The 15,388-nt window shown below is 41.7% G+C and overlaps 1 protein-coding gene across 1 annotated transcript in view; it reads right to left on the bottom strand.

The window, feature by feature from the left end:
* Positions 1-15,388, bottom strand: part of LOC129336562 (teneurin-3) — a 208,115-nt gene that overhangs the window by 42,087 nt on the left and 150,640 nt on the right. Inside the window, exons 17-19 of the mRNA XM_054989724.1 lie at positions 13,739-13,971; positions 13,041-13,195; positions 10,510-11,384 (exon numbers count right to left, since the gene is read on the bottom strand). Coding sequence (XP_054845699.1) covers positions 10,510-11,384; positions 13,041-13,195; positions 13,739-13,971 — 1,263 coding nt within the window. The remainder of the gene's footprint in view (positions 1-10,509; positions 11,385-13,040; positions 13,196-13,738; positions 13,972-15,388) is intronic.

Genomic DNA, 15,388 nt, shown 5'->3' with positions numbered 1-15,388 from the left:
TGTATGTATATAACAAGCCTAGTTTACACAGGCTTTTGAGAAGAACCATCCTCGTCCTGAAGGACAGGTATCTCAACAACAGCTACTAACCACAGGGTTGCCAGGTCTCATCACCCTCCCAGCAGGAGACCCATCACTTACCTTCCTCACGGTGCTTGCACTCCTGGCCCGTGTGACGACGTTACTCCTGGGAAGTGACGCCATCGCACAGGGCATTATGCCCTGGAATGCTCCCGCGCTCTGCAGTGGGCCCATTTCAGCCTGTTGGGGTGAAGCGCAGGAGCTCTCCAGGACCTTCCCAGCAGGGCTCCCATGCGCTGCAGTGGGCTGAACTGGGCCTGTTTGGGGCTGAAATCAGCCTGCTGTGGAGCACGGGAGTGCTGCTGGGGCAGCACAACATCATCATGCAGGGCCCTGGAATGCTCCCACATTTTGCAGTGAGCCAATTTTGGCCTCAAATGGGCCTGATTAGGCCTGTTTGGGGCCCAAATTGGTCTACTGTGGTGCACAGGAGTGTGCTTCACTACCCGGGAGTGCGCCTCTGTAGGTGTGTTCCCCTGTCTTTCCCCCTCACTGGCCAGGTAAGTGGTGGTGGGGGGTGGGGCAGAAGGTGGGAGCAGGGACTGGTAACCCTAATTAATCATGATAGCTAACTTGCAGGTTTAGAGGCTTATAAAGCTGTACCAATTAATTAAATTAATTAAAAAATATGTCCTGCCTTAAAATTGCATATCACCTGAGTAGCACCTTAAAGACCAACAAGATTTCCAGTGTATAAGCTTCTATGACAGAGTGGAGATTTAAACCTAGGCCTCCCAGATCTTTGTCCAATATTCTACAATTATTCCATGCTGGCTGGCTATTGTTTGCAAGGAGAGAAACATGGTAAGTATACACAAGAGCAAAAAATCCTGTGTATGCTTACTAATAAACCTTTTCTCAAAATAACTGTCTCAGTTCAATGATATAATAAACAACAATTTATGCAAACGTATTTACATACACAGTGAAACTTTATGTACTAAATGGTTAAAGTGATTCCCTATTCATGCAGCACCAAAAACAACAAAGGAAGCACGCCAAGAATTATATTGCCCTATGTACAAATTTACAATAAAAATTACAACAGTGGGTAGCAGTTTGATACAACAACCATTAGGAGCAAGAAAAGTTCCATCAAATTTCTTCAAGCATTCAACAGGTAAGTGGTTCTGTTTGTAGTCACGTCGCTGTTAATGCATGATGTCCCAAGGGCCATAAGAGCTGGTTGAAGACATCAAAGAACGCTGAGTGGCAACGAGCTTACCGGTCCAATCCAATTTGGCTCGTTTCAGGACAAATCCTTCATCAGGCCACCAACCTATAATTTATTATTAAAAGTCCATCATAGACTGTGCCACAATAACAATTAACAAATCTAATATCCAAATACACTGATTAATACTCACTATTTCAATTCCAACATGATCTTAGGACGTGAAAGCAACCATCCAAGTACAGAGTCAATGCAAAGTCCATTCAAAGGTAACAGGGAGGTCATTCCTAAACTAATAAATACTATCATCATTAATGGATCCCATCCCCCTCAAAAGATCAATTGAGCACGTTCATTGAACCATTTCATTGAGCTCTGATCCTGAAAAGACCCACATCTATATATGGAGTCTACCTCCTTAAAAAGTCAGGACCGGGATGGTATCCTGATTGCTTAATTTCTAATCGTCTCTATTGCACACAATCCCCAAGGCACACCAATAAAGGAGCCCCACCTATATACATATTATTCAGAAATATATTTTTGACGGATTTTTTCAGTAGAACAATTCATGTCCCAAATGCAAGTAGGGGAAGCTCCAAAACTTACACAATTGACCAGGCTATTTATATACCGCAATGGGTACCGCAATGTGTAAGTTTTGGAGCTTCCCCTACTTGCATTTGGGACATGAATTGTTCTACTGAAAAAATCCGTCAAAAATATATTTCTGAATAATATGTATATAGGTGGGGCTCCTTTATTGCTGTGCCTTGGGGATTGTGTGCAATAGAGACGATTAGAAATTAAGCAATCAGGATACCATCCCGGTCCTGACTTTTTAAGGAGGTAGACTCCATATATAGATGTGGGTCTTTTCAGGATCAGAGCTCAATGAAATGGTTCAATGAACGTGCTCAATTGATCTTTTGAGGGGGATGGGATCCATTAATGATGATAGTATTTATTAGTTTAGGAATGACCTCCCTGTTACCTTTGAATGGACTTTGCATTGACTCTGTACTTGGATGGTTGCTTTCACGTCCTAAGATTATGTTGGAATTGAAATAGTGAGTATTAATCAGTGTATTTGGATATTAGATTTGTTAATTGTTATTGTGGCACAGTCTATGATGGACTTTTAATAATAAATTATAGGTTGGTGGCCTGATGAAGGATTTGTCCTGAAACGAGCCAAATTGGATTGGACCGGTAAGCTCGTTGCCACTCAGCGTTCTTTGATGTCTTCAACCAGCTCTTATGGCCCTTGGGACATCATGCATTAACAGCGACGTGACTACAAACAGAACCACTTACCTGTTGAATGCTTGAAGAAATTTGATGGAACTTTTCTTGCTCCTAATGGTTGTTGTATCAAACTGCTACCCACTGTTGTAATTTTTATTGTAAATTTGTACATAGGGCAATATAATTCTTGGCGTGCTTCCTTTGTTGTTTTTGGTGCAGCTTTTCTGAGGAAGCTTTTTCCCTCTTGTTTTTCATTCCCTATTCATGACCGGAGGAACAATTCCTATAAGTGCTATATACTGTATTCCAAGAGACCCCATATCTAAATATATAAAAGTGCTACTGCTAAAGTGCTATTATAAAGAATACTTTTCAAAATATTTTGTTATTGCACATTCCTATTAAAGTGCAAGTGCATAATTTAGCAGCATATAAGCAAACATCAGTATACAAAAACAGTCACTATTAGGGCCATCATGAGCACCATGTATCCAAATAGTGAAAAAGAATAGTCCAAAAAGTTCTCTCGAAGGGAGGCTAATTCAAGTAGCTGTGCAAGAGTCCAGTATGAAGAATGTTATTTTATTTTGATGAAAGGTTTATTAGTAAGCATACACAGGATTTTTTGCTTTTGTGGCTATTGTTTGCAGCAGGATGCTGGACCAGATGGGCACTGGATATGATCCAGCAAGACTCTTTTCATTTTTTCAAGAATTGGATAATTGTTTTTCTCAGTAAGATGCATAGACAGGACAGATGATAGAAAACAGTGAGGAACCCAGCTCTATGAGTTTTGCTCAGCAAAGACCAATCAACAGTGCCAAATAAGTGGTCCCAAGAATAGATGTCTCTTTAACAGATTTCTCTGAAGCAACAGCAGCTTGGCTCAGTAGAGTTTACACTCGAACAGCCAGAAATGAGCAAGGACTGACTGGTTAGCTGCTGATCTATGTCAGTCCAAAAGGATGGGCAGTTTGCCTAGGGGTCTAGTTTGGGACACCACACTGGGTCCCTTTATTAGACAGCTGGATATCCTCTTCATGCAGCCCAGAGGGTCTATATTCAACAAGACCAGGGACCTGAAATGGCTGTTCAGTTCGATGGCAATTATTTAGTTCATGAAGCACTTTGATGTAAATCTCCTCTAAGATGCAAAACAGAGAAAAAAAGGCAGACATTTAAGGACAGATACTTGGTAGTGAATAAAATCTTCTTTTAAGGCCAGATAGAAGCCATTAAAATAAATTCAGACACCAGTGGCTATTTCCCTAATGAGATCTCAACAGAATACAATAACCACGAGATACAGCGGAAGAAATGATAAAACACTAGGGTCTTCAGTATTCCAAATAAAGGCTGGTGTGCCCAAGACGACTGCTACGCCAAACAGACTCGTTACATTTCCAGAACTATTTATCACCCTTTTCTGTTCCCCACCTGGTTTAACTCACAAGGTAGAAGGTAGGATTATTGGGCACATACACACAGTAGAACATTATTTATTGAAAAGCAGCAAAGAAAACACAGATTTAAATCATTAAAAAAAATAAAGCTCAAGTTAAGGAAAAAGTATCCTCATCTCTGAGCTGCATGTGACATGATTATAGTGATCCATAAAGCTTATATATCAAATACTAAAAAGTATATTTACTCTCACATGGGTTGTTGGATATGTTTGGCAATGCCAAGATGAATACAAATTTCATAGAACGTATATGGCAATGGCAAACTTTAGATTACATGTTAATTCCTATGGCTCTACATTTCCATGTTTTATTTTTTAAAATGGTTAAAGGTTATCTCAATGACCTTAACCTATGACCGAAAGCTATCTATTTATTCTTATTGCGCAACGATTCCCACTTACAACCAACTTGGGATTTTACAATTCTAGCAGTAGAAAGAACATTTATAACTCATGAAGAATAAGAAGTGCATTCACTGCCCCTGGCTGAATCATTTCTCATCATTATGTTTCTCTGTGCTTTTGGCAGGGCCTAAAAAAAGATATGCAGCAATGCACAGTGTGCAGTTGAATATTTCAGATGCGCACTAATGCGTTGGGACTATGCCCACCACAGAATTCTCATACTTGTAAATCATTATAAAAATACCTTTCAGATGAGGCAGTTAGAAGCAACCTGGTGCTGCCTTTGTTTTTGAACAGTATTTTCACTTCATCTTCACTCCAGGGTATAATGTCCATGTAACATATTGTGTGTAATGTACTTCATTTGGATTTTATTTCTGCTTGCAAATGTAGGGTTTCTAATATTTGTTACTGTGGGTTTAAATGCAGGGGGGATCTGAAGAAAGGAGGAAAGGGGCTGAATGGCTGAATAAATACTGCTCTAACTGGTCGGTAGCTGTACCCCAGCGGGGGGAGCGAACTGGAGTTTTTTTAGTCAGTGGGCTGAGAGAAAATGTTCTTTCTGGTCAAAACAGGCAAACTGTGTGGAGTCTGAGAGAGTCTGTGTCTGTGTTTCTGAGACAAAATATTTATTCTAGTTGAGTCAGGCAAACTGAACGGAAGCCTGAAAGACTCTGTATGCTGTCTAAATCACGTAAACTATATCTGCGTCTCGGTCAGTCTGTATATACCTGAGCAAGAAATTATTCTATCTGTGTCGGACTGTGTGGAAAGCTGAATGGAAAGGCCTGAATTAATTTATGTCTGCATGAATGAATTCAGTCTGCTAGAGAATATCTCTATCAATAAGTTTATAGATATCAGTTTAGGAAGATAAAATTATTTTGAAACCACCAAACCTATGAACTATTCTGAAACCAATACGCTTATCAAAACTCTGCAACCATCATACCTACTTTCTTATAAATAATTTCTATTTTTGTTTAAGCAAGGAAGATCCTCCCCCCGCCATACACACTACCATCTGTAACAAAGTCTTCCCATAGTACAAGTTAAGCAGAAGACATCTAAGGTGAAAGCCTTCAGTGGCAGCAAAAACCTTGAGACAGCAATATACAAACAAACAAAAAGTGTGCTCAAGGTAAAAGCCTGGGTAAAGTAGAGAATACCTGAAGCTCTGTGAGTGTGCAAATATTGGGGGTGTTGATTGGGACCAGGGACCTCCTGAGGCAAAAGTTTAAGGTAATGTAAGGAGGAGCTAAACTAAAGGTCCAAAGACAAAGGTTTAAGGTAAAACCAGATTAAAGCAAGCAAATTATTACAGTCCAATCAAGCAAATTCGACTACTCTTGTGCCTCAAGTGGATATGTCAAATGTTGCAGAAGGCAGAAGAAATTATGACTACTAAATAGCAGCATCACTAAGGTGCTGTGGTAGGATTCCCAGGTGCCTGCCAGTGGCAAGCAAACTCCTGGGGATTTGTCTCCTCATCCGCTGATCGCCTAGCGAGTGGAGGGAGGTGACAAGCTCCCGGAGGTTGCCAGCCACTGGCAGGCACCTCAGAAATGCGCTTTCAACAGGTGTGGCGATGTCACATCTGGAAGTGAAGTTGTAGCGTTGATTGTGGGAGTGTCCCTACGCTTTGTTTGGGGCCAGTTTGGCTCCCAAATGGGCTGAATGCTCATGCATTCAGCGTGGTGATGTGACTTTTGGAAGTGACATCATTGCATCAGCCCTGGGGCACGTGCGTGAAGAAGATCCTCATGGATGGCACGAAGTAAGTGCCAGGTGTCCCTGGAAACCCTGTGCTGTGCCCTGTTCAGAAACACATGCAAGTAATCCCTTCCTCCATGGAGGTGGTAATCTAAATACCATGGATATGATAAATGTGAAATGATGTATCAAAATGGATAAAATGGAGCAAAGGAAAATAATGCAAGCCACTTTGGGGCCTCAATGCAGAGAAAGACAGGATATAAATGAAGTAAGTAAATAAGTACATAAATAAATAAATATGTAGGGAAGAAGCAGGGGATGGACCCAGATGGCAGACTACAATGGTTCATTACAGGCCTTGGGAAGAAGCAGACATTGAGGAAAGTGTAAGTAAGAATCTAGATTGGTAAGTATAGGAATACATAAAGTATAGGGAGACATAAGGATAAGCATAGCAGCAGATACAAAAATGAAAATGGCTAGTCTAAAGTCTTAATCTTATTTCAGGTTCAATTCCAGTTTAAGAGTTGATGCTGGCTTTAGGTAGAGTTAATGTCAGCCTAACAGACATCACAAATCTGCTGTCGGGATACAATGCTTATCCGTGTTCTTTGTAGAAAGCATGATATATATAGAAATAAAATAAACATGAGAATGGAAGTTTGTTGGTTGATATTAGGTAAACAAGATTCGAGTCGAGTCCAGTTGCATCTTGAAGACCAACAAGATTTCCAGGGTATATGCTTTCAAGAGTCAAAGCTCCCCTGAAGAAGGTATCTAATGAAGGGAGCTTTGACTCTCGGAAGATTATATGCTGGAAATCTCGTTGGTTTTTAAGATGCTACTGAACTCAAATCTTTCTCATCTACCACAGACCAACATGGCTACCCACCTGAAATGATATTAGGTAATACACTCATTACTTTGGATTCAAATCAGAAGGTGACAAATTAGGAATGGTGAGATAATTTCATTAAAAATCGAGAATTGTTCCGCAAGTATCTTGCAGGATCCAAAATAATTCCTTGTTTGGGACAGCTACTGTAATTATTCTACTCATCATTCTAGAAACTATCTGTAAGCTTTCTTATTCAGGGCTGAACTAATGTATAAACTGTGGTCATTTCCAAACAGGCATTAAGAGTGGCAATGCAGCATTCATATGCTGGGTTTCTCTGGGTTTCATATGCTGCATTTCTTCCTGCCCCACTCTCCTTTGTTAGGTGAGTGGGGGGAGTGACTTATTTATTTACTTCATTTCCAACTGAACACATAGCCTGATAATAAGTTCTGGGGAATGTGAAAGCTTACACAGCATATTCCGATGCTGTTCTGACCTCCCTTCCAAAACAGAACCAACTACCTTCCTGGCAACCAGAAGACCAAAGAATGCAGAGACATATGGGACATTGTAAGTGAGACGAAACCTCCAGGCAGGGAAAACTTGGAAGTGATGTCACAGCTCTCTAGGAAATGCTGGGAACTCTACAGCAAAACAACAGTAATTCTAGAGAGGACTGGCATCACTTCCAAGTTTTCCCTGGAAGTGATGTCATGCTGTTGGTCAGTGATTTTTCTGTTTTTCTCCTGCTACCTCTCTGAGCAGCAGTAGGTGATCTGGTTGGGATAGGCAGTTCTACTCCTGCCCTTTTTGAGAGCCCTCTTTTGTCACATTGTCTGCCCTCCCATGCATACTTTTGATCTTTCCCTAACATTGAATGTTACAGCCTGATGTTAAGCTTTCCCTCTGCTTTCAGTTGACCTGCTTCATCCTATTCCAATCCACTTCCGGATTTGTTTTTAATTTCCCATTACCCCATTTCCTCCTTCTAATATTGCTAGGGAACCTGAGAATCGTAGTTTCCCTTTCAAGGAAACAACCCACAGACCAGGTGTGCTGTTTGCTCTCTAGTGGTAGCATACCTGCTAACCTGTTTCAGAGAGAGTGAAAGGGCAGAAGAAAAGCAAATAGTGGTCCTTTCTCCCAAAGTCAATAGTATTCATTATCATTCAGCTTTTAATAATGCCTGTCTCTTTGTTCTCCTATGAGAGCACATGAATGGTAGATGCACTGCTTGGATTCCCGAATCCAGGGAATTTTCTTCTCCCTTGTTCCCACCCCTATTTCTGGCCTGCCTTTTATTTCAAATATTCCAGCTGCTCTCAGGAAATTTATGAACAGCAATGCTTGTTCATGTGATTGTAGGCTGTTTGTGTAAGGGTTTGTTAAATAAAATTGCATTTTGTGTCAGACAAGGATGAATATTATCTCCCTACCTGTTCAACTTCTATGTAGAGTATATCATGAGGAAAGATGTATTAGATCTAGAAGAAGGTGGAGTGAAAATTGGCAAAAGTAACATGAACAATTTGAGTTATACAGATGACACGCACCACATTGCTAGCAGAAAATAGTGAAGGTTTGAAATGACTACTGATGAAGGTTAAAGGAGAATGCGTCAGAGCAGGATTACAGCTGAACATCAAGAAGACTAAAGTAATGACTACTGAGGAATTACACAATTTTAAAGTTGACAATGAGGAAATTGAAATTGTCCAAGATTTTCTATTCCTTGACTCAATCATCAACCAAAAAGAAGACTACAATGAAGAAATCAGAAGATTGAAACTTAGAAGAGCAGCTGTGAGGGAGCTAGATAAGATCTTTAAAGATAAAGATGTCTTTCTGGGAACCAAAATCAAGATAATCCAAATTATGGCATTCCCCATTGCTATGTATCGATGTGAAAGTTGGACAGTGAAGAAAGCCGACAGGAAGAAAATTGATCTATTTGAAATGTGGTGCTGGAGGAGAGTTTTGCGGATACCATGGACAGCCAGAAAAAAATAAGTAAGTGGGTACTAGATCAAATCAAGCCTGAATTCTCCCTAGACTAGACTAGACTAAGGCTATCATACTTTGGTCACATCATGAGAAGACAAGATTCTCTAGAAAAGTCAGTAATACTAGGAAAAGTGGAAGTCAGTAGGAGAAGAGGAAGACCTAAAACAAGACCTAAAATGACACGGAATCAACATGGAAGCTTTTTGTTCACTTGGTACTAGAGATCCAGCTTACAAATCTCTCTCTTTCTCTCTCTCAATCAATCGATCTATATATATCGATATAGATATATATAGCTTGTATAAAAATGTATTGGTATGTAGTAATTACTTCTGTAAATGTAGAAACAGATAAATCTATGTGTGAGGCCCCGCCCTGCAGGCCGCGCCTTCCCCGCGTCCTGCCGTCCCGGGGTGACCACCAGGGGGAGGTTGAAGGTGCTCCCTCGGCCTCAGACTGGATAGGGGCAGTGGTTCAAGCACCAAGCTCTGCCTCCTATCTGGCGTTCTGGAATATACTCGCTCTCTCTCTGTGTCCAACCTTCCAACTAGCCGTCTCCTCCTCGGCGTCACTGGGAGCTCCCTTCTTATAGTCCCTCCTGGCTCTGCCCCCTGGCTTTCCACCAACCCTCTCCCCTGGCTCATCTGCCCTAGTCGCTAACACCTGGCTACTCCCGCCTGGTTGGTTCCCCTGCCCTTCCGTCACCCTTCCTCCCCCTGCCCTCTCTCTAGTGCCTGTTTCTTCCCTCCACCACCCTTCACCAATCCCCGGTGCCGCTTCAGACCGGGGAGCCCTCCCAGGAGCCATCCAGCCAACCCAGAGCGGGGATGTCTCGCTGGGCGTCCCTCCTTCCGCCCGCCCCATCCGGGCTTTCCCCCTCCCCGCGCTGGGCCGCGCTCGCCCCGGAGCCGCCTCCCCGGGCGGCTGCGGCGGCGTCGGAGCTACCCTCCTCCGTCCGCCGCTCCCGCTTCTCTGCCGCGCGGCCATCGTCCCGCCGGGCAGCCAGCCCGGCTCCGGCCGCTCCGCGGTCGCGAGAGGCGGCCGCGGCCGCAGCCGGCCCCGCCGCGGCAACGGCGGCGCCGGGCTCAACTCTCCCGGCGGCGGCGGCGGCGGCAGACCCGGCGGTTCTCGCAGCGGCGGCGGCGGGCCCCGCTGCCCCTGTGAAGGCCGCGTCGGTGGCGGCAGGTCTCGCGGCTCCCGCGGCAGCGGGGGCGCAAGCGGGAGCGCGGCCGGGAAGCCGAGGGTCGACGTCCCCTCCGAACCCTGTGCCGTGGGCTCCCAGGTAGGTTGGGGGGCTGGGCGGGGCTCGGGTGGCTGGTGGTGGGCTCCCGAGGGGGTGGGGGGTCGGGTCCAGTCCGGGGGGGGAGGGCCCACCCCGGACACTATGTAAAAGCATCCATAAATGACAACTACTTCAGATTATAATTTTAAAACTGTATTGAAACTATTCTGTATTCTGTTTTTGTGTGTAAACATTTGCTGTCCTAATAAATAAATACTATAATGCATTATAATGGCAGTGTCAAGACTGTATCTACACAGAAAAACAGCGTACATTTTTTTCTGGTTACTTACTCAAAAAAAGTGGTCCATCCAGTTTCATCACTTTTAGTTGCCAAAAGCCCACTGTTGCCATGGTAAGTAAACAAGACTAGCTCCTGTCCTTGGGCTGTCATGCTTTTCAAACATCCATTAGTACCTATAGTCAACCAAATGACTTGGTTATCAGGAGATACCACTCTCACTGGCATCCGATTGGGATCCCGTCGAATACGAAGAGTATTTCCGTTGCTGTCTGTTACTGCAGTAATATCATTGTCATTACTGTAGCTGAAATTGTACAAATAGTCTCCTGTGACTAAATTCATAGTGTATTGATGGGTACCATTGACATCAAAAATATAGAGTTCCTGATCTGTTGGAGATGCAACTTCATAAAAGTTGAGAGAGTTCAGCAACGGTCTGTTCTTTGATACAGCTCGTATCCTAATATTTCCGAGATCTGCAATGTACAACGTTCCATCTGGCGATACAGCTAAGGAAGATGGGGCATTCAGTTTGGCATCTTTAGCATAACCATCGCCATTTTGGTAGCAGTCACAATTAACATCATTCTTGCAATCACATTCAGAAGGTATTCCAGCAACTAAAGATATCTCACCATCAGTTGTGACCTGCCTTATTCTGTTTATCTTCTTTTCATCAGTTTCTGTAATGTAAAGCACTCCATTATAAGACACAGCAATAGCTGTGGCTGATTCTAATGTGGTTTGTACTGCATGTTTACCAACTGCATACTCTACTCCTGGAACTTGGCAATGCATCGGCCTCCCAGCAGCAATACGGACCTGTCGGTTTTCAGTAATCTGAAGGACAACATTATTATCCAATACATATATGGAGTTATCCATTGGGTTGATAGCCAAATCTGTGGGCCACTCCAGGCGCACCTAAACATGCAAACAAAAAACCAGTTTTATTAACTAATTAGTTAAACTTGGCTTCAGTAAAAAGAAATCTGTTGACTGGATTGTAGAACAGTTCAAGATATTATTCTTAGAAAATTACATAGAAGAAATCATATAAACATAAATATAACGCAGTGGTATAAATTGTTGCACTTAACGTGAAGACAATATACAGAGAAAGTCAGATAACTCATGTCATTCTTTCTCTACCTCAGCAATAGCAATTTGATTTACTAAAAAAAAGCTTTAAAAAAATCAATCTGTGTGTGTGGGTAAAATATGAATATACACTGATATTTGATGTAGCAGATTACAGTAGGATACTTTTCAAATATATTTGCTTCTGTATTTATATTTTATTATTATGGCCATCCTTCACATACAGTGCTATCCTAAACCAAGTTACTCCAGTCTAAATCTACTGATTTCAATAGTCTTAGACCGGAGTAACTCAGATTAGGATTGCATTGATAATTACTTTATTCTCTGCTATCTTTCAAGTTTATGCAGCTGGCCAGAAAGTGTATTTTATTTATGTATTTATTTTATTTAAAACATCTGACCACCTAAATACAGTCCCCAAAGTGGTGAACATAAAAATATTAAAACATTTGAATGTTAAAATAGAATTTAAAATAATATTATAAAATACCGCAATAAAACATAAACAAATAAACACAAAACACCAAAACTAGGGAGGATGATCAATAACAGGTATTGGGGTCAGGGTTATGCCAAATGAAACAAAAAGTCTGGCAGAAGACAACAATAGAAGGAAATAGACCAATCTCCCTGGGGAGAGACTTTCAAAGTTTGGCCACAATGACTGGGAAGGTCGTTTTGGCCTCTGAAGGTGACTCGAGTGGACAGATAGGGCTGATTCTTACATTCTTGGATAAATTTCTTTCATAAAGGCATACTGGTAATTGTATACAGTGCCTATCTCAATATTATTTATGTTTACTCAGAAGTAAATAGCACTGAATTCAGTGCAGCCAACTTACAGAAGACATTATACTTTTGGATTTCAGCCTAAGTCAAGTAAACTGTTTCTATTTTAGGCACTGACAAAGTAACAGAGATTGTCATACCAGTCAACTTCTTACTATGAGGGATCTCGAACAGCTGTTTGCCTGAGTGAAATTTACACAGACAAGCAGCTGCACAATAGGTTCCTACAAGTAGATCTTCTAGTGGCAGATTAAGGGAGAAAGATCAAGGAAGGTATCAGGCCAAGAAACTTCTGTCACCAGATCTTTCCCAGTAGTTACATTTGTGGGAAAGAGCTGAAACCTGTTTCATGAACCAGTAGAATGGATCTAGAAGTGTTTCCCACCAGAAAGTTGTTTGACAAGGTGAGGAGGAGAGCTACAGTGTGTTGTTTCAAAGTTAAGCCGCTGTCCCCATTTAGAAAATGGCCTTTAAAGAGGAGGTGAAGAGGCTGGTCAGTTGTGGAGTAGCGTGATCCATATCAACATGCAATTTCCTCGCACACACCTCCCTTCCATATCACACCTTTAATGAGGAACGCCTTTGGGATATGTCGTAAACAGCACCAGCTGTTCCTGGGGAAACAAGTGAACCATAAACATACTCAAACATAAAATACACTGCAAATTGAATCTACTTAAAGAATACCTGGCTAATATGCATGCTGGTGTCACATGTCAGAGGTCGTGCCGAAGTCAGGTCATTGGAGCCAAGCAAAGTTGATATTATTCCATTCTGGTCCACTTTCCTGATCATGGTCCCATCCACAAAGTAGATTAATCCATTCTTGTCTACTGCCACACCTTTAAGTCAAAACAAATAAACCTTTACTCTTCATAAACAACCTGTTTTCCCACTCTTATTTTTTCATCAGGTTTTCTGGCTTTCTGCAAAATGTTGTTGAAGATTTTAACAGAAACGACACATTTTAAATATCAAATTATGGTATTTTACCAGATGTAGCTAGTGTATTAGAAGAGCATGTTTAAAAGTAAAACATTGTGCTTATTGGGAGCAATCTGCCAAGCACTGAGCCTAAGTAACAACTGTTCATTTCAACAGAACTTGTAGATTGCATTCTTCGTAATTTGCTCAATATAAATTCTTTATGGCATGTAAAAAATATTTGTAACGCATGACAGTGACTGGCAAATGTAAATGTAAAATCTATCAAAGAACGTCACAGATTTGCAGTTCTACTTTTGGATGGCTTAGCTTGTGGTAAACTGAAAAATAAGTTTTTTGGAAATACTAGATGGGATTAAAAAAAAACTCAACAGCAGTAAATGCAATCATGCGCTGGCTGAACTGCACTTTTCTCGTCAGAAATTGACAGTTTCCTCCACCTTTGGGACTCATGAGAGTTGCTTCCACTGCCTTGCCACCATCGCCACATCTGGCTTCGTCAAATGGAAGGCACTGTTCTCCTGTCCCTGCGACCACATCAGCATTCTTTGTCAGGTCCTTGGCCCCAGTGAGTGACTTTGGACGATAAATCCTCCGGGTGTTTGTGTCAGAAACATACAATTCTCCTGTGACTGGGTCAGTTGCGAGGTAATATCTGTGCGCTGGGTTACTGCTGCAAAAAGGGAAAGAACACATTTCAGCATAATGTACACTTGTCACATTGTAAGGGACAAACTATAAAGCATGTCTGTGGAAGGGACAAAAAGAGTAAAAATAAGCAGTTCTTATACGGTTCTAAAGATAGAGAAGACAGACAGACATTATCAACTCTGGTGAAAGCAGTCTGAAATCTCTGGCCTGAACAATGCTTCAGAATGTATTCAAGGAATTCCTTACACTTTAGGTATGTATGCCCATCTTTACTTTTCCCAATTGTGGGAATCTTATCCTCTGTTACACAAAGTTCCTGCAATAAGGTGATGGAACAAACCTCTTTGGTTCCTTATTTCCTTCACTTTTGAGATCATGGAAGTGTTAGCATCAAACTCTGGATTGGATCACCCAGCTGGACCTTCCTTGGATAGATGGCATGGGAACTTCGGGAGATTTGTGTTTTGGAGAAAATTGTGCACAACCCCTTTTTCTGTAGCTTGCATCACAGTGCACAACAGAACAGTCAGGAGGAAATCTGTAATCCTTTCATTGATTATTTGGAACTCAGAGGTATCCTAGCACGGAGAAAAGGCTACAGACTTTGGTTTTCTCTTTGACTGCCCTTATGTCTGAAGCTAGTATTTTCTTTTGCATTCTCCGGGGTCTAATTGTGTTTATATTTGTGTACCTTTTAATGTGTAAATAATTTTAATTGCTTGTTTTTATTGTCCCTTTTTAACATGTAACACAAGTCTCTTAAATGCATGATTCATAATATTAATATAATGATAACACATTTTTATTCCACTGATTAGAAGGGGGGGTCTTCATATTATCGTACATTCGGCACACTGGAGGTCACTTTTTAAAATCCAAATTCAGGTTCTTTTTCTTTTCAGATGAGCACAAACTTTCACATAAAAAAACTCTGAATCTGCTGACACATCCTTCTAGGAAATAAAGCCGTTTCCCAATGAACTTAGAGCATGAGGCTCCCTACACCTTACACCATTATGGCACTCCTTTCCTACGGAGCAAGATGCTCCGGAGAATACATTTGTTGCCCAGTGATTTCATGATGCAGAAGCTTAACTGGTTGCATCTGTGACACTTGATCTGAGTTACGGTGCTGAGAACTGAAATGAACACTGCTGACAATGTTAGATGGCCTGCTAATGCACACAGCACAAGTGCCAGGACAGCCAATTCCGTTTCTAATGCGTTTGCAAATGTACTTCGAAAATGTATCCACCAATCTTGGCGATATCTGAACATCTGTTCACAAAGTGTAGTGGCTCATATTTCATAAACATAACTGAGTGCTAATGCAACACTGCCATGCACTTCCATTTGCAAAAAGCAACAAAGGCCAACACAAACAAGTTGCGAACAAATTACATCTTGTAGCAGGGACTGTTTTAAAGCAGTTTCTGTTT

Source organism: Eublepharis macularius, chromosome 10 (assembly GCF_028583425.1).
Source record: "Eublepharis macularius isolate TG4126 chromosome 10, MPM_Emac_v1.0, whole genome shotgun sequence".
Taxonomy (NCBI): Eukaryota; Metazoa; Chordata; class Lepidosauria; order Squamata; family Eublepharidae; genus Eublepharis; species Eublepharis macularius.
Note: the sequence above shows the minus strand (reverse complement) of the source record. Positions and strands in the feature narration are given on the sequence as shown.